Here is a 25,757-nt window from a genome sequence, read left to right as displayed (position 1 = left end):
AAATATGCTGCATCACAAATTATAAAAAAGCAATAAAACAGTCTGACTCCTGAGTAGCTCCAAATTAAATTGTTTAAGAAAAGGGTGGCTTTTAGCATAAGGAGACAGAAATATACTTGTTTGAAAGCTTTACCAAGAAATACATCCCAAATAATTTATGGTTGCTGCTCTTATAATGACCTACAATTCATTGATGACCTTCCTTATTTTTACCGCAACTCTGCATTTTTCACTGCTTTTCCTCAGCACCACCCAAGTCATGCCTCCATAATTAAATATTTCCTCTTCCTCTATCATCCAGTGAAAATACCTTCTACTGTAATCTCACTACTATTGTGGCATTTCTGCTCCACATTTGAGGAATGATGTCCCATTCTTTTTCTCCTAAAAGAGAATGCAGAATAGCAGGCAATAGCAGTGCTGCATGGGAAATAGGATGGCTAATATACAGGGTTGTAGGTATATACTGGTTCCCTGTGAACCATGGTTTGGAAACTGAAATTGGAGGCCAGCCTTTGGAATATACACTACTTCCACATTCCTCATTTTCTGGAGCAATTTCCTTCATCTCTTCCATTCCCAGTGTTAGCCATGGATTTTGTGTTACACACTCACTGATGCAATTTGTGTGTTTAGTAGGATCCATCATAAATTGAAGATGCGTGTTTTGAAGCAAATTTTGAAAGGGGAGATGGGCGAGGAATGTGTACCTAAACCATGATTTGCAGGCAGCCACCAGTACCTTTCACTTAATCCACTATGGAGAGAGATTAGACTGGGTCATACCAATGGCCAAATCTCAGACTTGAGCATTCCAGTTTTGCTTTCAGATGTGAAGCACAAACCCAAATTCACCAATTTGTATGCCACAGTGGCATATTCAACAAGGAAATCAGGGCTAAAATTGGCACATCTGATGGCAAGGATGAAAATAAAATATGCAAGCCTATAGATTGCCAAACCATAGTCTAGCCTTCTAGTAGCTTGAGCATAGGACTTCAAAAGGAAACCATGCCTCAAATTTCAGCTAGCTGCAGAAACAAAGGCATGCCTGTGCCTTCATTTTGCATATGTAAAATGGGGTAGAAGAAGCCTTCTGTCATATTCTCTAGCTCCTCAGCAGTGTCTAGATGAAACTCGTTCCTGTGTCTTGTTGGTATTCAATAGAGTAAACTCAATTAAATTAATGAAGCTAAGGTAAAGGTAAAGGTACCCCTGACCGTTAGGTCCAATCGTGGACGACTCTGGGGTTGCGGCGCTCATCTCGCTCTATAGGCCAAGGAAGCCGGCGTTTGTCCACAGACAGCTTCCGGATTATGTGGCCAGCATGACTAAACCGCTTCTGGTGAACCAGAGCAGCTCACGGAAATGCTGTTTACCTTCCCACCAGAGCGGTACCTATTTATCTATTTGCACTTTGACATGCTTTCGAACTGCTAGGTTGGCAGGAGCTGGGACCGAACGACGGGAGCTTACCCCGTCGCGGGGATTCAAACTGCCAGCCTTTGGATCAGCAAGCCCTAGGCTCTGTGGTTTAGACCACAGCACCACTAAGGTAGTCATGTCCATTAACTTCAATGGGTCTACTCTGAATAGGACTAGCCTTAGATAAAACCCCATATACTGTAGATATTAGGTATTTAATTTGGTTAGTACTTTAGGCACATTTCAGTATTTAAAGGATTCAGTATTTAAAGGATTGCAGTAGATTAATGGGGGAATCTGCCAGGTTTAATTCCAAATAACTTTTAAAAAAACCTGTTCACTCTGTGAAGCTGGTTTTGTCTTTCTGCAAAATATTCTGAAAAGAAATCATCACAAAGAAAACACCACAATTTATAAACTGGATTAACTATAATCTGGGTGATTCAAACAAGCCTAATGAGTAACAGTAGTAGTAAAGAGAGAGACTGTGAATGTTATTAGGAGCTCCTAATAATATTCAATCAGTTTCATTTAAATAGTACAGTGGTACCTCGGGTTAAGAATTAAATTTGTTCTGGAGGTCCGTTCTTAACCTGAAACTGTTCTTAACCTGAGGTACCACTTTAGCTAATGGGGCCTGACACTGACACTGCGCCGCCGCCGCACAAATTCTGTTCTCACCCTGAAGCAAAGTACTTAACCCGAGGTACTATTTCTGGGTTAGCAGAGTCTGTAACCTGAAGCGTATGTAACCTGAAACGTCTGTAACCCGAGGTACCACTGTACATTTCATGAATGTGTAAGATGTTCTATATAACAATGTAAATGTATGTGAATATAACAATGAAACTGACTTTTTGAATATTAAAGGCTTTGATAAGTACTGTGTCCCTAATTTCAGTTTCATACTTGCACAGTTGGACAAGTTCTGGAGCGCAACTTCTCCTGAACTGCAGTCAGAAAGTACTAAATGGATTAATAATGAAATCTGATTACTTAAAGCTCCAATAACCCTTCTAACTAAAAAGATTAAAATCACAAATAGGCAACATACAGCAATGAATTTCACCTTGGCCAAATTACAAGAAGCTTCTGGCTATGTATTTGAACCTGGAAATTTTACATTTCGGATGCTATGCTAGATTAGACTAAAGAGAATGATCAAAACACCAAAAATTTAAAAAGCTTGTTCTAAGACACAACAACTTAACTACTCAGCTTAACTCCCCCTTAAAAAAACAGTTTTGTTTGGTAAAGTGTGCTGACCTAAAAAGGCTTAGATCCCTCATATGTCATTAAAAAGTTGTAAATATCCTATATAGGATTCTGTAGTAATTGGAGTGACCTTTAACACAACTGAGTTCTTGGAAAAGAAAGCAGAGAAGTAACCTATCAGCCCCATAGTGATGTCTAAAAATGTTAGGCATTTAAATACCTACATAAGTAAATAGATAAGAAATCAGATAGTCGGTCAGATGTCAAAAGATCAACAGTGGAATGAATATAAAATAAATATATATTTCAAATATCTTTTGTGCATTAGTTGCAAAACATATCATGCAATTCAAAGAATAAACTGTATAAGGGGGTGGGGGTGGGGGAGCAAGCAGGATGTTGTCAGTAGGTTTCCCCAATTTCACCCTATGATTACCCAACTGCAAACCAGTAGTATTCTTAGCAACAGGATCTGTCATTCATTGTCAGAGTGGAAGATAGTGGGTTAGAGCAATGCATGCCCCCCCCCCGACTTCTTCCAACCTGGCTTGGGTCTCTTGCCTGAAGCAAGAGCCCAAGAACACACTCTGTTACAGTGTTGATGCAGACTCTCTCCAGTACATTTTTACTTTCTACATGTCCAACCCACATGCATGCTACTTCCAGTCTTGCCTAAAGTGACAGCATTTCTGCAGAGTCTCTTCTATTATAAATAAGACAACATTTTCCATGAATTGCTACGCTGGTCTGAGTCCTTGCAAGTGACCAATTTTCCCAATTTCTAACAGCCCTAAAGGGTTGAATTCAGACTAAATTAGTTGGTCTAAGTTCCCATTGAAACAAATGGTGACTGCAAGTCATGACTTAATTTTAGTTACTATTGAAATTGGGAAAAAGTTGCTTAATCTGAATCCGATCTGATAAATTTAGCATTACTATTTTTGCACAAATTATATTTCAGTCAACCAACTGAAAACAATTCTTGGGGAAGGTTCATTTTCACATATATATAAGCCTCCAAACTGCATCCTTCAAGGTTGTTTGTTTCATTCTGGATGACTGTCGCCAATTCACTTGGATGTATACACACAAGTTTGGAGAAATCAAAAGGTAGTCTAGCCATAAACAGTGCCCAGAAGTTCTAGATCATATAGAAACTGGGTCATCTGAATCATAAAAAGGCTGCACAGCTCAAGATGCAACTTACTCAAAGATAAGTGCATAAACACACATAACAATAGCAATATCAGACTTACCACTGCCACTGCATCACTAGAAAGCACAGCATTAATATCCAGCACTGTATAATATGCTATATTGGTCAATATGTAGATAATTGTCACAATTGGCATAGAAACAGCAATAGCTAGAGGCAGGTTCCTGGTTAAATGAAACAAAATAAAACAAAAACACACAACTTAGAAGTAGCTGTTACTCTTTTCATCCTGACTAATACCTACTGGGCTATCACAAGGGATGCGGGTGGTGCTGTGGTCTAAACCACTAAGTCTTTTGGGTTTGCTGATTGGAAGGTCAGCAGTTTGAATCTGCACAACAAGGTGAGCTCCCGTTCTGCCCCAGCTTCTGCCAACCTAGCCGTTCGAAAGCTTATCAATGCAAGTAAATAAATAGGTACTGCAGCCATGCACTCTGACTTCCATCATGGTGATCCGTTGCACCAGAAGTGGTTTAATCATGCTGTCCACTTGACCCAGAAAGCTGCCTGTGGACAAACACCAGCTCCATTGGCCTGAAGCGAGATGAGCGTCACACCCCATAGCTGCCTTTGACTGGACTTAACTGTCCAGTGATCCTTTACCTTTATTTACCTTACGGGGATATCAGGTATTTACAATCATGTTTGGACTGATAAAAGCTTCATATGAGAACTAGGAGTTCTATTAAAAACAAGCTAAAGAAAATGCCTTATTTTCATTACTTTTGTGGCCTACTTCTCACAGAGGTGTTTGGGCTGTACCACTTCACACTGCAGGGAGAAGTTTACGTGACTGTTCCTCCATGCTGAAAACAGTACTATACACAGAAAAAGGCAAGGCTACAACACTCTTCCCTGGCACCATCTTTTCAGTGCACAAAGATTCTTCTTTTTGCATGGAGCTGTCGTTCAGTTATATGAGCCCCCATTTAAAAGTCCAAAGTGTTGCATCGATGAGAACTAGGCCTAATACAAGGCAGAAGGGAATCAAACCCACCTTAATCAATGGTTGAAGTGGAGATCAAGGGCCATTGTGGGGTGCAGGAGGGAAGGGGCCTGCTCTAAATCATTCTGGGCAGGTGTGAAACCCAGGAGACCCCAGAGGGCAACCCTCACAATTCCCCCCCCCCTAGGGATAGGAAGAGACCAGCAGGGCCTCCTGTTTTGCAAGAGGCTGCTGTAGAGGTGGCACCAGGACTGCTGCCCCTATGGATCCTGCCACCTGAGGTGGTCACCTCACCTAGTCTCATGGGTGGGCCAGCCACGACTATGTCCAGCTTTGTCAATCCTGCAAATTGGAAACAATGTGCAGTTTGATACAGCCAGTCAAGCTTTTCTTAATGTCTCTCAGACTTCAAAATTCTGTTAGTTACTCTTTGTAGTGTCAAGGTTCAGAATTGTTTATGTCCATGTAAAATATTTCTTCAGCTAGAGAGAAAGTTCTCTCACACTTCAAGATGAATTTTTAATTACATTGACTCTTAGGAGATACTTTAAACAAACTGAAAAAGGTGAAATAGCTTTAAGAAACATTTACCTTTCTGGATGTTTTATTTCTTCAGTTACAAAATTGAGGGTGTCCCAACCTGAGTATGAGAACAAGGCAGAGTAAAGTGCAAGAGAAATACCCCCAAGATTCCAAGATGATCCCTCAAAAGAGTCCTGAAAGTGGTCCGAGTATCCTGTGTGTAAAGGAAAAGTAGAGGAATAAGAACAGTGTTGGAAACCATACCAGATGGCACTGTTAATACACTTTAGTGGAAAATAAAGGCAAGAAGAATGAGAAAGTCTCAAACTCTCTGAAGACAGCAAAGTGAGATCTACCACCCTCTCTCATACACGTGGCATAACTAGATGGGAGAGAATAAGATTTTAAAATGCTGCCTTGCATTTAAATAAATGGGGGGGGGGGGCTACTAGCAGGCAGAAAACTAGCATAGCAAGCTGCGGGCTGGGCTAGACTGTCTCCTGACAAGTTATTAATTTAATTGAAAAGAATTTTTTTTATTTATTTACGTGAAGGAACATTCAAGGAATTGTATTCCTAGCCTACAGTGACAATCAAACACCTCATTCTACTGCATGGATATACCAGGCTGCATATCATCTCCCTGTTGCTTGCCTTTAGAGCAAATAAGGGCATTTCAGTTAGTAGAAACATTGCTTTATTGTTAAAAAGGTGTAGTTATAGGTATATCAGTACTCAAATCTGAATTGTTAAATTGTGTTATTACTGTTATTGTGTTTTTTGTTGTATGTGTTTTTTGTGGTTGTTGTTTGTATTGAAAAAATGATTAAATATTTTTTTTAAAAAAGAAGCATGAAATTTAAAATTTTATAAAAAAAACCAAAAAACACACATTGCTTTATTTCTGAGGAACTCTTGTTCAATACATACCCAATTTACATGCATCATCAGAGACAGACTTGGCTCACAGCAGTTCAAACCACAGTTAATTAAACTGACTGCAGGCAGCCTTGGCATTACAACTTCACCTCTTGCCAAAGATCTTTTATATACAAGGTATCTAGAGTCTAGATATTTTATGTATAAAAATGCATCCAAAATGTGTTTCTCCATCACAGATTGGTTCTCAGGTTCAAATATTATCTGTACTACTAATATTTGGTTTGGTCAGGAAACAAACTATGATCCCAGTTCAGGTATAACACTAAGCAAAGGCTCAGCATGTTGCTCCCACTTTGCTTGGGAAGAAATGAAGTGCGAACCAACTACAGGTTCACAGAAAAATATTAACCATGGTTAATTGACATTGACGTTGACATTTGAATGAGAGCAGTGCCACAGTCTGATGGCTATCCGTAAGTCTTGACCTAACAACTGTTAACCCACATCACTGAAATATTTTAGCCCATATCACTCAAAAGTTTTAAGACAACCAAAATTACAAACATACAGATGATTAATAGAGGTACTTAAAGAAGGTCTATTACTAGACTACAGCAGCTTTTCATTTACAAAAGCTAATTAATATTGTCCAATTTGGCATGCTTTGCAAGTGTGTTTTTAAGCTGGATAAAAGCAATTTCACAAAAGCAGCTTTTAAACTTAATTGGTTTAATTTGGCAAACACTGCAAAAGCAGCTTTTAAAAACATTGCAGTGTCTCATTTAGACATCTGTTCAATATTTAAGAATATCACAGCATATCTGTTTATTCTCACCATATCACCACTTTATCTCCTTATAAAGCATTGGGAAGATGGAATAGCAGCCAAGTTAGAACAGTGATGGATAAAGGGTTATATTAAAAGCAAAAATCATACCGCCAGAAGAGCACATTGTGTAACATTAATGTATTATTCTGCACAGGCCCAACGGATAAGGAAAGAACATGGCATATAGTCCTTCTAAAATACAGATGTAGTTTGGCATAGTAGAAATGCAGACTTCCTATTTTCTCAAGTCAGCATAATAAGAATGCTTCCAAAATAAACAGGAAACAAAGCTTGTTCTAAAAAATCAATAATAAAGGTGAAAACCCTGATAAACCTACAATAGCTAGGATGCCATAGCTCATGGGAAAAATATTTCAGCAAGCTCAGTTGTGTAAAGTTGAACAATAGGCAATAGGAAAAACATGGCTGAGGAGGAAAGTGCTATGTGATCTTTGCTTTTAGGTGCACTCTTGTCAGCAATCTGCACATAAAGGTCATATAGGCTGCTTGTAAAGGCCCGTAATATGACTGGCTCTGGGATCAACCTGGTGTTAAAGTAACAGAAGTATTACACTTAAAGGTGCATAGGGTAGCTCAGGGCCAAACTCAACATGATGTTAGCTGTATCAAAACAATTCTCGTCCTATAAACTGCTTTGAGGTTCTATTACAATCAAGTGATATATAAACTTTGTTAAATAAATTAATGTGCAAACATTTTTCTAATGTAAATAGCTGCTGCTTGAGAAGCCTGGATAGGGCAGAGACTACAGTGGGAGTTTTAATAATTCCCTCTCCCTGTGTTAACAGCACTCTCTCTCTCTCTCTCTCTCTCTCTCTCTCTCTCTCTCTCTGTGTGTGTGTGTGTGAGAGAGAGAGAGAGAGAGACTTCATCAGAATCATGGAATGGGGGGGGGGGAATTAACACCTATCCACCACTATTTCCATTCTATTCAGTCGCACCCTGACAGCCAATTGACACTGGAAGGGCAGGGGAGCCCAGTTTTCTTTCGTCTAAAAACTTACTTTAATAAAAACAAAAACAACACAGAAAAGACACACTTATAAGACACTGACCAAACTCTTCTATTTAGAAAGTGTTTAACCTCATTGAACAAAGGAACTGCTTTGTAACCCCTGCCTGCAAAAAAACACAAAGGGAGTCTGAGCTGCATGTACAATGTCTATAGTACACATTAACAACTTTCTTTGGATAGCAACTGTTATTTGGGTGAGGAGACAGAGCCAATTTGGAGTTGGAAATTAAGGGGTTTAAGCCCACACACACCATCAGCCACCACCACCACAATAATAATAATAATGATGATGATGGTGGTGGTGATGATTGATGTCTGTTTTAAATTAATTACGCATACATAAACCTGAGGTACTCATTAGATCATGTAGACCACTTGGTTAGATTCAACTAACCAAGGCACTTACATTTTGGTAAGGCAGTAGCAAGGCATATTCAACATAAAAGGTAAAGGTACCCCTGACCGTTAGGTCCAGTTATGGATGACTCTGGGGTTGCGGCGCTCATCTCACTTTACTGGCTGAGGAAGCCGGTGTACAGCTTCCGGGTCATTTGGCCAGCATGACTAAGCCGCTTCTGGCAAACCAAAGCAGCACACGGAAACACCGTTTACCTTCCCGCCGGAGCAGTACCTATTTATCTACTTGCACTTCGTGCTTTCGAACTGCTAGGTTGGCAGGAGCAGGAACAGAGCAATGGGAGCACACTCCGTCGTGGGGATTCAAACCGCCGACCTTCTGATCGGCAAGCCCTAGGCTCTGTGGTTTAACCCACAGCGCCACCCTTCATATTCAACATAGCCAGTCACTAAAACTGCAACCCAGCAACTCCCCATACCTCATAACAAGAAGGTATCATTTTTTTCTCAGCAGTGGCATTCTTGTAATATATAATCCCTTAAGGAAAAACCTGAATCTAGTTCGTGTGCTTTGGGATAATAAGCAGCCATAGCATGGTGTCAGCCCTCTAACACCATCCTTTTGTACTCTCCTATAATATGAAACAAAACTGTCCATTCTATGGACCAGTTAGCATCCACAAAACTGCACAACCAATTCCATATCCCCAAGAGTGCATTCAACTTCTACTTCTAAAACAGCAATATCTCAATGTGAGAAATATCTACAAAGGCCTGGTAAAGACACTACTGCTGTGCCCCAGGAGAGGCTGGTCCATTAGGACAAATGGGGTACTACCCTCTGCAACCTCAGTCTGCCATCAGCCAGCCTCCACCTGCCTGTTTTTATTCTTCTTCTTACAACCAGTCCAGGGGGTGGCACTGCCTGCCAACTTCCTCTGCCTTAGTTTCAAGTGTTGCCTTTGTGGAACTCAGCAGGTAGGAGGATGGGAACAAAAGTAGAATTAGTTGGCTCCACCTGTCACTGGCTTTGGCTCCGCCTATTGCTAGTCCTGCTGCCTTCTGCATTACCAGTCCCAACAGGCACCACTTCTGTGTCTTAAAACACTCACTTCACTAGAAAACAGTTTCCAGTTACTCTGAATGTGTCAAAGAGGCTATTCTTCTACAACAGTGAAGGCTAAAAACAATTTTTCAAAAAATTCACTGAAATTTTAGTTTTTAGAGAAACCTGCAGACACTTTGAAATGTACATAGAGTATTGTTAAGGGTGAAAACAAATAGCCTGAAGTGCCTAAAATGCCTTAGGGGGCATGGTCTAAGGAAACTTAATGCAGCCATCTGTTAAAGCCAATAAATTTGGGTCTGGTCAGTGCCTGGATGGTAAGCCACCTGGGAAGCTGATGTGCACCACCTTGAGTTCTGTGATGGAACTTAGGAAACTGCTTTATACCAAAGCAGACTATTGCATCAATCCATCTCAGTTTTGCTTACACTGACTGACTGACAGGCTGACATGTTTGCCAGTCCTATCTAGAGATACTGAGAATTGCACATGAGATCTTCTACATTAGGCACGTCCAACAGGTAGATCGTGATCTACCGGTAGATCACTGGTAGATCAGTGGCTCCCCCTAAAGAAGCTGAACAACTTTGGCTCCTCTAAAAAAAGCTCAACATTTTGGTCCTTCACCCCCCAAAAACGGGCCTTCCCTCCTCCCTAAAATAAGCTCAACAAGTTTGACCTGAACCCCAAAAAGGGGGTAGATCACTGCCAGTCTTTAACTCTGTGAGTAGATCGCAGTCTCTTGGGAGTTGGCCAACCCTGTTCTACATGAAAAGCAGGTGCTCTGCCACTGAGGTACAGAAGGTGGGATATAAATGAACTTCAATAAAATCAATGAATAAAACTAGATTAATATTTCCATGACTAAGTAAAATAAAGGCCCAGCTATATGCAACACTTTGTCATGTGTAGTTATCAACTTAAGGGCATACATAACACAACAAAAATGAAGCTGCAGAAGGATGCAGATATTTTTTATTGGGAGGAGGGGAGCATCTGGTGTGTCTGTGAAAGCATTAAGAAGCTGCTACTCCATGCTTCCACACCTGTATATTTTACATATGATTTTAAATTTCAGAGTAAAACCACAAGTAGTTCCCAGATTTATGTTAAGTCACTATCTTACTGTGGGTTTTTATTTTCAATTTTGCCTTCATTCCTACCTAAGAGTACAGATGCAAGTTCTAGTTTTATAAGCAGAAGTTGGTTCAATTAGAAAGTTGGTAACATACCATACCTGAAGCTTCCTATTTTTTGAAAGGATCTGAAACTGCTGTGAATTTTATCAATAACCCAGTAAGTGCTCCTTAACATTTTTCTTCTGATCAGTACAAACACATTAAGCTATTAATCTTACCCTGGCTTAGTTTAACAATTCCTGTTATGATGATGACAATAAGGGCAATGACTTTGGCATAGGTGAATGCATCCTGCACCCTTGTTCCCCATTTAACATAGGCACAATTTATAAACGTTAGAAGACCTAGGAGACAAAAAGGGAAGCAAGGAGGCATTAGAAAGTGCTTTGTTTTTGTCTTTTAAAAATCAGTCATTGGTTTGAAATTCTTCTCCATGCTAGAGCTAACATGTCACAATTACATATTTCAGCAAATAAGCTTAGGAAATCAGGATAGGGAAAAACTGTATTTATAAAGACACAGTTTTATTACTAAAACTTGTCTGTTATTTAACAGTTGGTTAACTTCCAACAAACTGCAAAGCAGAAAGGATTTCAGGACATATGCACATCTAAGGAGAGGGTTTAGAAGGCATGAAAATACTTCTTGGCCCAATTTGCAGTCTAATTATCATCTTAGGAGTAATCTTGTACCTTTGGAATGAAGGAAGGTTGCAAACAAATACACATTTTAAATGACAACATTCTTATCGAAAATAGGAATCACCACTTAAAAACTCTTTGACAACACTGTCTGTCAGTATAGTGGTTAAAAATACCCAAGCCACTAGACCTAAAGGGCTAGAAAAAATTAAGGGTAGTTCCATGGTCCAGGGAAACATCTTAAGCGAACCATTTTGATGGCATTTAAAAAACATTTACTAAGAAATGAAGAAGCAAAAAGCAATGCAAAAGGCAATGCAAAATTAAATGCTCCTTTCCCTTTAACCATTTGAAATGCCTTAATTCTCATATTCTTGATTATTTCAGAAAAATAGAAAGCAATAAAAACATTTTCAGCCATCACAAAAATGTAAAAATTGCTTATAAACAAACTGCAGGAAAAAATGGCTGAATTTCTCATCTTTTTTCAGCAAGTCCTGAACTGCTCAATGAAATGGGAAGAGATTGACTAAAGGGAGGCAGGTTTACTTCTAGATTATGAGAAGCTGAAATTGAAAAGGATACTTCTAGTAACATTTCGAAAGGCTACTCAACTTATTACCATGCCCTACAACTCAAGTTGTTTCTATTTGACAAGCCAACCTAGATACACAGGGAGTATCTTATGACAACACAAAGTACTTATGAAACTACTCAGTAAACAACAGTATGATGAAATCTCTCTGTCTCAGTATAGCAGAAGAGTATTTATTTATTGGTTTTTACGCAACTTAGTATCCACAACTGCATTTTCCTTCCTAGCCCCTGAGATCACAGATCAAGGCAAAGAGTGTATCCTGAAATAAAAACTATTTTAATCGTGTCAATATTCTAACACATCACTGTTTCCACTGACTTGGGGAAAGAATGTTTTCTTGACTTCTTGTGAGTAAAAAACCACCACACCAACCAGAGTTATGCGCATGTTTTCCTATCCTGGGTTCATTTACAAATAATAATAATATATCATTCCAATCTGTGCTTCTCAGCCCCACACTAATTCTAGCCAAGGTGGTAAAACCACTCAAATCCTAACTGCCAGGAAAAGGTTGACAGACTGTGTAGTTCCCCAGAAAGCTCAAAAAAGACAAACCAGTTTCACTGAATTTCAGCCACTTAAAAAGTAGCTTTTAATGCTGCCCCAATTCAAAGCACTCCAAATGAAGAAACAGAAAATACATCATGACAGTAAGGGTAATAACAAATAAAATGCGGAAATCCACAACTTTTGAATTTAGTTAATCTAATCAAGTCACAAATGGGGAGCAAGAAAATAAAGGAACAATAATAGCCATATTTGGATGATTGTAGCTTATCTTAACAAGTCAAGATATGTGTAAGCCTTTTGTCTGTGCACACCCTTCACAGCTCTACTCAAACAAAATGCTGAAGTATTGCTTTAACCATAGTTTCTGATTTTGTTATATGGTTATCAGCTTCAGATCTTAAACAACCAGACAAACATGCTAAGTTCACTGAAGTCCCAGTGAAGCATTCAGCCAAAGGAGGAGAGGACAAACTGTGCAGGGAGTGTGGTGCCACACCCTCTACTCCCAACCATTGTGCATTCAACAGAAAGATATGAAGGGTGATTCTAAGTGTATTCAGCCAAATGTACATCCTCAGACTGTCATACATTCAACGTGAAAGTCGGGAGTGGAGTGCAGTGGGCAGTACACATCTGGATGGTGCATGCATCCCCTACACAGTTTGTGTCCTCGTGCATTTGGATTAAAGCCTAAATAAGGTTTTACAGCCTATAGAAATGAATCCAGATCAGCACAGAGTTAAAAGCTTATTCTCTTCGTAAGAGAAAATAATGAGATGATCTCAAGTATAGTAACAAACACAATAAGCCAGGGGTCACCAACCAAGCGGCTACAAGGACCATGGTGCCAACAAAGGCCTTCACTGGCAAACCCAGGCAAGGACCCCAGACTCTGAAAAAAAGACTTTACAAAGTCTAAAGTCCTCCTACAAACAAAGGTATGGACCAAAATGTACAGATACCCTTCTAAGTGATTTCTGTGAAATGTGGAATTTATAGCCAATGAGTGAAGACAGTTCTATGGCCAATGAGTGAGTTGTTTGGACACCAGGTAATAGGAATCCTTAGGGTCTTAAAGAGCTGCTGTTTTCCCCTCCTCTTCAGTGCACTTTTCCTGCTTCTGTCTTATTTTCCGGGCAGAAATTCAACAGGTTAATTTCTTTCTCAAATGGAAATACAATCACCATGATAGTACTTTCTCTAATCTTGTGTTGTGATGCCATGTTGCATTATGCTATGCCCCCCATAACAACCATGTTGTGCCTCCTGGTCCAAAAAGGCTGGCGACCTTGACAATAAGTAATGTATCCTGTTTATTACTGTGAGCTTTCTATAAGGCCCATGAACTAGCAAATCATTACAAACATCAGAATGTAGAAGATGTTTTTCTGTATCTTACTACAATTGTCCACTTAGCTCATATGAATAATTTTGCACTTCTACTTTATTGCCCCTCACCTGCATTCTAAAAGATGTTGCAAATTTTGACTATTTACAACCCTTGTCAAAGTGCATGGATATCTACCTGTTTTGCCTACTGTTTTTCCTGCTAACAATTATCCAATGCTTCTGGAAAGTTCCTTAGTCTCCTCATATACATATTCAGTGAATGTGCATAGTACTTTCAGTAAGTTACTTTCAGTAAGTGTGCCAGGTTTGCAGTCTTAGCCTTCAAGTAAGTAATCTTGCCTAATCTCCTTGCATATGTACAGAGAGAGCCAAACAAAAATCTGCCTGTTATATCTTAAGCAGACAAAATTTTGCAGTGCAAGAGACATGTGGGCTGCATGGCCAAAGGTTCTGGCTTATGCTCCTAGGTTGTAAAAGGCTATATTTAGTTGCAAACTAAATAATGTTCTCACTGTTATAGCAACCAGTTAGTATGCATGGTTGTTCAGGGAAAATATGGATTTCAAGATCTGAACCTAGATTTTTTTAAAAAAAACTATTCCTCCTAACCATTAAAAAACTAAATGGAAGATTCCTATTCCAAAAAAAAAATTAAAAATTAATTTTTATTTTTTTTTAATTCTCCACATAGCAGATGTTGGTGATAAACAGGGAATCACTGTCTTCTTCATGTCCCAATTAATGTCCTAATTCCCAGAAACACAAAGAGCTGGCCAAAGTTGGAAATAATATACTGGCCCTTGTTGGTTCCTCTAAGAAATTCCTAATCCTAGGAATGCTAGAAGATTTTCTGCCTACAGCTCAAGACTTTCTTGCTCCTATTTCTGGCTACTCAAGACTAAGGATATCTCAAGCATTCAAGTGGTCTTCAAACAAGTACAGCCCTGCTGTACAAATTCAACCCTGCTCCTTCTGTCATTAATCTTGCCATAACTAATTTAACTGTTTTGGAAGCATATTTGACTGTTGAATCATTGCAACTGATGCCTAGATGGACTCCTTTCTTTCCCAAGCCTACATCAAGGCAGCACTTTTGTTAATAAAATACTTACATATACAAGCCGCTGCAATAATTCGGCAAGCGATGTAAGGAGGTTGACAGGAAGGGAAGACAGGCTGCACGATATAGTTGGCAAATGTTATTGCAATAATTGCCTGGCTGGTTGGCTCAATGATCAATAGTGAAGTCCACAGACGTATAAAGGCAATGAAGCTTCCAAAGGCCTCCAGTATATATGCATAACTAGCTCCTGATTTAGTGATAGTGGTTCCAAGTTCAGCATAACATAGAGCTCCAAATACTGAAAAAATCCCACCAATTGCCCAAATTACTAGTGACAATCCATAAGATGTACTGTAGTTGAGTACTCCTTTGGGGGAAACAAAGATACCTGAACCAATCATGTTTCCTACTATTAGGCTAATCCCATTAAGAAGAGAGATTTCCTTTTTCAGCTGCATTGTTCCTTGGTTTCCTTCATTTATTTGAGTATTGCCACTTTGATCTATTTTGTCTGCTTCCTTAATTGGGTAATATTCAGTCAGTGAATTCAGAGGTGAAAAATTCTCTCTCTCTTCCATGATGATATTCACATGTATCCACTGCAACCTTTGGCCAACCCCAAACTACAACAAAAGAGAAAGATATAATTAAATACTAGCAATTAACTTTTTGAGAGCTCTATTGGCTATTGAGTAATGTATAAGCGCTATAAACAAACAAACAAACAAAGCAAAACAAACCTGAGACATTCTTGATTTATAGTGTGAAAGGTGGGATACAATTAGTCATATAACCAAAAAGCAGCATTGAAGCATTTATTACAGGACTACTGCTCAAAACCAATTTTAAACTATAAAGTCTTAAAATGCTTCATCACAGTAAGTACAGCACACATTACACAAGTGTCTTTGTAGCAGATCTCTGGTAATTACTCATTAAAAGTTTCACTCCAAAGCCTGCACAAAATTGAGTCTTAAAGCAGGCCTGTAAATAGCCACATGCCTTGTCTATAGTGGGCAAGAATTGCCTCCAGTAAGACAGGAAAGTTTTAGTATGCTGGAAAATAGTTCACTCTTTTCCCCCTTCCAAACCATCTCAAAAGGTGTGTGTCTGGGCAGACAAGCTAGTAACCTTTGTGGACTTACTTGCAAGGCTGTATTAAAGTAATGTCACAAGTGCCTATTGCTATAATTATTCATTTAAAATTCATTTACTGCTTGCTGTATTATTATAACTACAGTGGTACCTCGGGTTACAGACGCTTCAGATTACAGATGCTTCAGATTACAGACTCCGCTAACACAGATATAGTACCTCGGGTTAAGAACTTTGCTTCAGGATGAGAACAGAAATTGTGCTCCAGAGGGACTTTAGCTTTGAGGAGAGACCATAGTTCAATGCTAGAGATGAATTGTTTGCACAAGATCCCTGGTTCCACCCCCGGGATATCCAGTTAAGGAATCTCAAATTGTAAGGATGTAAAAGATATTGTCTAAGACCTTGGAAAGCCACTGCCAGCAAACATAAATAGTCCATGGGTTGTATCTAAGTTTTACTCACAGTAGACCCATCAAAATTAATGGAGTTAGTAATGGCCATTGATTTTCAAGCCTCTACTCAGAGCAGGACTGGCATTGGATACAACCCCATACTGGGTTGGGTAGAGCATGTAAAGGCAGCTTTATATGTTCAGCTACAGAAACTTCAAAAATAAGGCCACTTTACACATAATGTGTTCTGACACTGAAATTATCTCAGTGCAGAAAAATGTCATCTCCAAATAGGCCCCACTTAGGAAGCATACTAATTGAGGTCACAACCAGACAGCACAGACAACACAAAATCCAGAAGGGACAAGTATTTATGGAACCATACCTCTGGAGTTGATGTTCTTTACAATAAGGCAGGACAAATATGTACACACAGCCCATTTGTTATATTTAACTTACATTAGGAATGTCCTTTTGCATTTTTAGAGCACCATCCATCAAGCACAAGCCCCCTTCATATCAAGCTTGGCTTTTATCACATTCCAGACATCCATCAGTAAAATCATCCAATTAGTCATTCATTCTCTGTATTAATGCACTATCTAGAAAATCAGACATTTCTACTTATAATCATAGCACAGGTTAATTAAGGAACATTTGTTAGGCATCTGGTAGATTGTGATGGGTTCTCATGGACCATATTCTGTTCATTTGGTTCTTGAGGTTGTTTTATTACTGTACTAATGGTTGCTAGGTTTAGAACTCTTTATTTTTATTCTCTTTGTAAGTCACCTAGAAATTATTTTTACATTAGGCAACTAATAAAACAAATACATAAATAATGAATAGAACATGCCTAAAAAATAAAAACCACAGAAAGTGTAATATCATATCAGGAAGCAATAGTCAACCTTTTTAGATATAGGACACACATACAAGACTTACTTTGGGGCTGGGGGCGGGTTACCTGTTGTTTCTGTTCTACTATCTCTTTCTCCCTTTTCTTTCACCTACTCTTTAAACAGATCTTAAACACAAAAAGGTGACCACTCCTGATAAGGCTGTGATCCACTTGGGACCTTCCACCCACCAGCTGGAAGTTCAATGCTGTAAGAGACAAACTCTTTCATACACTGGGGAGGGGGGAACTTTCTGGCTTTAGTTTAACTAGCGTTGCATCATATCTGATCAAACCAGTTGTTAAAAAATTGACTATGTTAAGTCGAACAAACACCACTGCTTCACAAATAAACCTATTGTTATTTTTAGCGGTCGGTGTCACATAAGTAACCTGAGCTCCTCTTGTGAAAGGAAAACCACACTAGAATGCATTTCCCTTTGAAACAACAGAAGGCAGTACTATTCTCAGTGATACTTCTGCTGTCTGCAGCTGAATTGATACTCTTTCCCAATTTATTCTATCTCAACATCACGAATATCATCGCATTATTGTTTCTCTTAAAAAACACACCAAAAACTCTTTCAGGGGACACAGTTGTAATGTTCCTGACTGTCAACATTTTGAGAGCAGGCTATTGTATCATGCACACCCTCTTTTCATGCATACAAATTGCTCTCGCCATTCCTCAGACAGCCTATGTCTGCACCAGCATTAGCCATGCATCCTCTAACCATGTTCTCTCTTGAATAGGCTTTCCAAACCATGACTACAATGGGTGCATGGGTTAGCACTGACCATGCCCAAGATCAGTATAGGCATAAATCCTTGACTATGGTTAAAGCTATGAGAGGAAGGGTGAAATGAGTAAGTGCCATAGAGGGATGAAATACACAATCCCACAGCTTGCTCCTAATATTGTAATCATAACAAAAGATTAAGAGCAATACTTCTACACCAAACAATAGCTGTACTTGATCATCAGCTCAGAGGCCTGTAACTTTCTGGACAGTCAGTTTCACTGGTTCAGTCTTCTTTACATTGTTACTGTGTTGAGTCTACAGAAAAACACCAGAAAATCAGTATATATACTGTATTTGCTTGGTTTCAGCCAGAATTAACTAGAATTAACAACTGAGATGAAATTTTTATGGTCCTTCTCATTCTTTTTTGATTAAGAAATTGAATAAATGGGGCAGAGACATTCATGAGTAAAGTGGTACCTCTAGTTACCAACTTAATTCGTTCCGGAGATCTGTTCTTAATCTGAAACTGTTCTTAATTAGTGTGCTTTCGCTAATGGGGCCTCTTGCTGCCGCTGCACCACCAGCACACGATTTCCATTCTCATCCTGGGGCAAGGTTCTCAACTCAAAGTAACTCTTCCAGGTTAGCGGAGTTCGTAACTTGAAGCATTTGTAACCTGAGGAGTTTGAAACTCGAGATACCACTGTATATGTGTGAACCAGCCCCCAGGTAAACAGACAGAGAAATTGTCAATTGCAAGAAAGACTGTACCACAAAGTACAAACCAATGTGCAGAATGGCTCCCCATTTGTGGAATGCTTTCCCCAGGGAGGCTCACCTGGCACCTTCATGATATATCTTTAGGTGCCAGACAAAAATGCTCCTATTTAATCAGGGCTTTGGCTGATTAACATTCTATATCCTTTTAAATGTGTATGTAGGAGGGGTTTTTTGTTCTCATTCTTGTTTTTATTATATATTTGCACTCTCATTTTGTATATTTATGTTGTGAACCACTCTGTGATCTTCAGTTGGAGGGTGGAATACAAATTTAATAAATAGTAATAACAGTAACAATAAGAATAACAGAAAAGTGGATTTCTAATAAACAAGCAATAGAAATCAAACCCAAACATGAAACCACCCACCCCACCCCTCAAATTCAGAGATGGTTTTGCTGCTGTTTGGCAAACATTCATAAAGAATTTGTGTTCTCAGACTAAAGGTGTCACTATAAATGACAATGAAATATGGGGGGGGGCAGTGAGAAACCTACAAATTCTAGGTGTTTTTGAATACTTTTGAATAAATTGGAAGATGAGGGAAGGCCCATTACTGCTATTTACACGAAAAACTAAAATAAAAAATTGAATACAGAGTTCACAGTGGATTTATAGCAGGAACTACAATGACAACATACAAACAAATCTCCAATGCTAATTTTGTGTCAGTTAGTATGTACTTACTGATTAAACGGCTTGTACAACGGCTTGCACACTAGTTACAAACTTTGTACGACAGCATCAACAATTTCAGCATTTTTTAAAACTGCCTTCCCAGAAATCAGTAGCTGGTCACAGTGCTTTCTCCTTCTGTCTCATGAATCAGCATCATATATTCTGTAGAATATACAAGTATTAGGATCTCAATAAAGTGGACTAAAATAAATAAGGACTGTGTTGAATATTCACTGCAGAGGAGTACAGGATATTCATGGCATTGTTTGGCATAAGTGAAACTACTACCAAACTAAGGTAGGTAAAGGTAAAGGACCCCTGGATGGTTAAGTCCAGTCAAAGGCAACTATAGGATGCAGCGTTCATCTTGCTTCGGGCCGAGAGAGCCGGGATTTCTCCACAGACAGCTTTCTGGGTCATGTGGCCAGCATAACTAAACTGCTTCTGGCACAATGGAACACTGTAACAGAAGCCAGAGCACACAGAAATGCCATTTACCTTCCCACCACAGCGGTACCTATTTATCTACTTGCACTAGTGTGCTTTCAAACTGCTAGGTTGGAGGGACTTCCGGGTTGGCGCCTCTGGCAATGGCGGATTTCCTCCGATCGGGAGGAATCCGCTCCGTGGAAAACAGGGTCTGAACCACCACGGCGAGGCAGAGACCCATCAAAAACCACAGGCGGGAGAAGCCTGCGGACGTGGAATTCGGCCGGTACCTTTGCGCGCCCCCTACTCGCGGGGAAACCCGATTTCGGGGTTCCGGAAAGACGTGGAGTGAGTGGCGCGGTGCCTTGAATCGACTGCTTCTTTCACGGAGTGAAGCCGCATTGCTGTTGCCGGAGAGCGCTGACTTTTTCCTGTGGACAATTGGAGCTTAAATAACTGTCCGTGAGTAGAACGGAAGATTGGAATAAGAAATTTCCTTTCCTTTAATTTGGCACTGAAGCGGAAAGGTATAAACAGGAAGTCTGCCTTCCGCTTTTTGTAAATAGATTGAAGCAAAGACACGGCAAACTAGAGCTTAGAAAATCGTTTGTAAAGGATCAATTTTCATCATTTAAAATTACTGAACCCCCCTTGGAAGCAGGAGAAGAGGGGGGAACTTTTTCTGGACTGATTAAACTTGCAGAAGACAAGTAAAGAAAAGCAATTCTCCACCGTCCTGAACCTGGGAGCGGGGTGTCAGGACAGACATCTTCGGGAAGTTCATTGACTATAGACAAGCGTTTTTGACAGATAGTTAAAAGAAGAGAAACATATTGATTCCATTGTTCCCCTTCGCATCTAGAAGGAACAAAATATTGACAAAATATCTGAAAAAGGAAACTTTGTTGTTAGATTTGCTTTTTTTATAAAAAAAAAAAGAGAGAGAGAGAGATGGATACAAATAGAAGCTTTTTCCCCTAGAGGGAGCTTGTGAAACTGTTATTAAATTCAAACGGGGGGGCTTTGCAGCTGCAATAGATTAAGATCATGGGAACGGACTCTGACCTTCAACAAGAATGTACTCGGAGGCTCTGGTGTTGGCCTTTTGTAAGACAAGTGCTTTATTGGAACAGTTATATGAGAAGATGGATTTGATGACTGTTGGGATCGGAAAGTTTGGACAGGCAGTGGGTACTTATTTAGAACCCACTCAGGAATTAACTCAGGAGTGTGCTTTGACAGATCAGATGAGGGAGGAGGTTGTTGCTGGACCTAGTGAGGCAGAGATGGAGGGAACCGTGGCCCAGCAGGAACATGAGTTGTTGGACTTGATGAATGAACCTGGAGAAAGCCAGATTTGGAGAGACAGAGTTCTGTTTGGCTTGGAGATGGGGGGCTGGATAGACCCCCCTATGCAGGGATGTTTTGACCTTTCAAGTCTGGCTTTGGGCCGGGAGGCGTTCGGAGTTGTGCGGGCCCTTAACTTTGGAGGGACTTTGAAACATGCTTTTAAATACCACATGGAGTTCAGTGCTGACTTTGGAAAAGGGGCTGATCTGTCGAGAAGGGACAAAAACATTGTCAAGCTGGAGTCTCCCCGAGTGAAAGGAGCAGAAGACAAAGTAAAGAACAGGTATAAATATGAAGAAGATCTGCGGATGGGACATGGAAGAGACCAAAGGGCCTCGGATATAAGGTTACCAGGTTGATGGACTAGATGGATGGGATAGAAAGGACTGACAAAACCCGAGACCAGGAGAAAGAGACGTTGGATGAAGATTGGAAGAAAGTTTTAAACAAATTATTTAGGAAAATCTTGTAAAAGTAAAGAGTATTAGAAAAATGTTGGAATGAAATTATTTGGCTTTAGCAGAAATGTTAAAAAGAATTATGTAAGAATATGTCATGGTTAAGAGAATTTGGCATAAATAAGATTTAGGTTTTAGGTTTTAGGGCCTTTTATGGTAAGATAAGGTTAAAATAGATTAAGGTAATTTAATGACAGAATATTATGAAAGATGGAAAGGATTTGCTGAGATAATTAACAACTAGAATACAAAAAAGGGAGGTGTGAGGAGGTTGATGAAACAAGGTAATGACAGTTAATGATTTAGGAATATTGGATTTGTTTTTAAATTTTTTGTCTATTTTTGCTTTTTGATTTTGATGTATTATGTGTTTTTTTTCTTTTTGACCTTTTGTTTTATTATTATTGATTTGTATTGTTTAAATGCTACTTGTTTTTTCCTTCTTTTTTTCTTTGTTTCTTTGTAATCTTAAAATTCTCAATAAATATTACTTAAAAAAACCCAAAAAAAAACACTGCTAGGTTGGAAAAAGCTGGGACAGAGCAACGGGAGCTCACCCCATCATGCTGATTTGAACTGCCAACCTTCCGATTGGCAAGCCCAAGAGACTCAGTGGTTAAGACCACAGTGTCACCCGCATTCCTACTATCAAACTAAAGCAAAAGAAGTTTGGTTATCATCACAGAGGAAGTATGAATCTGTGCTGTGTAAATTAGCAGAACCCCTATGTAGATAAAAATGGGAAGTGTAAATGTATCCTAAGATACACAAGGAGACAGAATGGCACAGTGGGAAGGCAGGAAAAGAAAGGAAAGTACTAATTACACAGACTTAATTCTGGCACAGGAATCAGGTGCCTGATTTGTGAGTGTCTGCAGGGTGCTGTCAGACTAATACCCTAAACTCAAGTGACTTTATTCAGAAATATTTCCTACTGATTTCAGTGGACTCTACTTTCCAGGGAAACACAATTATAATCAGGCTGCAAGTTCTTGAAAACAAGATACTTAAAAACCTTCCAATGCAATACGTATACACCATCCTTTATGTTTCTATGGTCATGGTCAGCACCAACTAGTTTTCCAGCTTAAGATGGATTGAGGGGTGGTGGGCCAGTTTGCCCCCATTCCCTGAATAGCCTTCAATAAAGTTGCCACAGGTGCCACTTCTCCACAAGTCACTTGCCTTCCAACTGGCAATTGTGGTGTGTCAGGTAAAAGGTAAAGGGACCCCTGACCATTAGGTCCAGTCGTGACAGACTCTGGGGTTGCAGCACTCATCTCACTTTACTGGCCGAGGGAGCCGGCGTACAGCTTCTGGGTCATGTGACTAGCATGACTAAGTCGCTTCTGGCAAACCAGAGCAGCGCACGGAAACACCGTTTACCTTCCTGCTGGAGCGGTACCTATTTATCTACTGCACTTTGTGCTTTTGAACTGCTAGGTTGGCAGGATCAGGGACCGAGCAATGGGAGCTCACCCCGTTGCAGGGATTCGAACCGCCAACCTTCTGATTGGCAAGCCCTAGGCTATGTGGTTTAACCCACAGTGCCACCCGCGTCCCTGGTATGTCAGGTAGCATCTTTTAAAAAAGCAGATTTAACTCAAGGTACTCCAGTTGTTCATATCCCTTTTAAAAAGATGCAAAGCATTGCTATCAGTACAAAGAACAGAGACAATGAAGCTGCAGGCTTTGAAAACATGCCCTCTATGTGTAACATTAAACACAACGAAAGGGAGCAGAACCACATCCCCTCGTCCTGCCCCATCAGTCATTCATGTCATCAGTAGTACTTCAACAAATGGGGGTGGGGCTTTATGCATACACTTTTGTACACATAGGCTTCCCATGTGACCTGCTACTGCCATCACATAGGGTTCTTGAATGCATGGAAGTCTATGCACACACAACTGTGCATGTGTAAACAGCCATTTTCAATCATCCTGAAAGGGGGAACATGATCCCTCCTCCCCCATCTCTAGGCTCCTAGGACAATGAAGTGTAATATGTGTGGGTGGGTGTTGATTGTGTACTTTCCTCCATGATGCAGTCCCCTTTTAGTAGTAGTGGTAGTATTTATTTCATCAATTTGTCACTTACATATAAAATGTTTCAAAGCAACTTACATCTTACACCTTTACCTCATCTCTCCCACTCTTTCATACAGATGGTGAAGGGAACAGCAACATTATTTTTTAACCCTGAGGGTAGCAAAATATATTGATACAATCTCTGGTGCCTAGGAATATTTCCTGGGAAAGTAGACAAGATAATTGTTTCACCACAGCTATCTCTCCTTTTTCCTCATTCTCTCCAAGTAAAAGAGAGCCTAGTGCCCATTTATTTTAGTGCTAGGCTGCCAGTGATATAGTATGGTCCTTTTGTATTGCATCCTGAGGACTATTGCGACCAGAAATTGATCAGAGTGAGGGAAAGTGTGCTTCTTTGTGTGTTTAAGTGTGGGTGAATGTGTACTTGTGTAAGTACAAGTGTAATAAAGGGTTTGGAATTTGTATAGGTACTGAGTGAGTGGAAGAGTATTGAGTAAAATCTTATTTTTGGAATGCCCTCCCATCAGATGTCAAAGAAATAAACAACTATCTGACGTTTAGAAGACATAGGAAAGTTTTTAATGAATTATGTTTTAATGTATTTTTAATCTTTTGTTGGAAGCCGCCGAGAGTGGCTGGGGAAACCCAGCCAGATGGGTGGCGTATAAATAATAACTTATTATTATTATTATTATTATTATTATTATTATTCTGATGTTTTGCTTTACATACTGTGTTGCTCTATTTTGTTGTTTGTTTTCCTGGCTTTTTCATAAACAGCGGTATACAAAATCTGAAATAAAGAAAAGTAGATTTACTTTGGCAGCAGCCCCTTATCCCCTGTTCCATACAAGTGAATGGGGGAAACTCTATTCAGACCTTCTAAAATGTTAAGCTCAGAGAGGGCCCCTAATGGTAGTTCCCACCCTTTCCCTCTGAATATGAGTCATTTTTACTGATTTTAATACTGTATTTTTTAATTGCCCTAGTACCTCATGGTGAAAAGTGGATAAGAAAGCAAACAAAAACTCCCATTCACTTGTACGTGGACTTGGCTGCAACAAGGAACAGGAGCTGCCATCAATCCATCCAACCCAAAGTGCCTTGGTCCTCAGCTGCAGGTGTCAGGCTCCACTAGTGCAGGGATTCCTAAACTGTTGTCCATGGGCATTGTTTAGGGGCAGGGGATGAGAGCCCCTCACAGGGGCCTGCCCAGGACATCTTGCTGTCTGGGACAGAGGACCAAATGGTGCCCCACCCCAGTAAAGGTGTACAGCACCTACAGACTATTCAAGTTATTTTACACAAAAATTAGCTGCATTAATTATTGTTATATTTATTTATATCCCACCTCTCTTCCCAGAAGTGGGATTCTAGGTGGCTCGCAAAAATTACAACAAACATTAGGCTAACCAAAACATCACAAAATAAGTGTGCAAGCTTCCAAGTTGTCCAGAACTCTTCCTCAAGTCAGATCAGCCTTTGTCAGCCTCATGCCCTCCAGCTGTTTTGGACTACAACTTCCACCAGCCCTGAGCAAAATGTTTGGAGGGCACCAAGTTGGCGAAGGCTGGGCTTAGATGTTAGCGGGTGCAGAAGAGAGAAAAATGATGCTTAACTGAGGCCTTCCCCTGACAGCCAAGTTTTTCTCTTTCTCTTGACCCCACCCCATTTTGCTTTTTGTCTGCCTTCTAGGGAAGACTTATGAAAAAACCTAGAGGACTTCCGAGCTTGCACACCATTTGGCAACATTTCAGTTGGCCCCATAGAAACGTCCCCAGGCATAAAACCCTGACTCTCCTATTCCTGGTGGTGGTAACAGCAGATAAGAACATCAATCAGAAAATAATAATAATAATAATAATAATAATAATAATAAATATTCAATTTGAATATTCAGCATTTGAAACACACAGAGACACACACCCCAAAACCCGCTGCCTAATGGCAGGGCCGGCCTGAGCCACCCGCCACCCTCCTCGCGCTGCCCAGACACCCAAAATAAAATTAAATTAAACCCTTTGTGGCGCCTGCACTGGCGATAAAGAGAAACGGGACGTCGGAGGCACCGAGCGAGAGGCGC

General features: G+C 39.9%; 1 protein-coding gene across 4 annotated transcripts in view; it reads right to left on the bottom strand.

The window, feature by feature from the left end:
• SLC7A6 (solute carrier family 7 member 6) overlaps positions 1-25,757 on the bottom strand; it is a 32,709-nt gene that overhangs the window by 6,463 nt on the left and 489 nt on the right. For 2 of the 4 annotated variants that reach the window (XM_081015857.1, XM_081015855.1), the window contains exons 2-6: positions 19,396-19,548; positions 14,845-15,418; positions 10,852-10,977; positions 5,394-5,538; positions 3,897-4,020 (exon numbers count right to left, since the gene is read on the bottom strand). In XM_081015857.1, the coding sequence (XP_080871983.1) occupies positions 3,897-4,020; positions 5,394-5,538; positions 10,852-10,977; positions 14,845-15,373 (924 nt within the window). In that variant the 5' untranslated portion in view covers positions 15,374-15,418; positions 19,396-19,548. Of the gene's footprint in view, positions 1-3,896; positions 4,021-5,393; positions 5,539-10,851; positions 10,978-14,844; positions 15,419-19,395; positions 19,549-24,406; positions 24,468-25,757 lie in introns of all 4 variants that reach the window. The other 2 variants (XM_081015856.1, XM_081015858.1) reach the window with 2 other exon arrangements.

This window comes from Podarcis pityusensis (genome assembly GCF_964106645.2).
Source record: "Podarcis pityusensis genome assembly, chromosome: 8".
Lineage (NCBI taxonomy): Eukaryota > Metazoa > Chordata > Lepidosauria > Squamata > Lacertidae > Podarcis > Podarcis pityusensis.
This window is presented reverse-complemented; position numbering and strand designations above follow the sequence as displayed.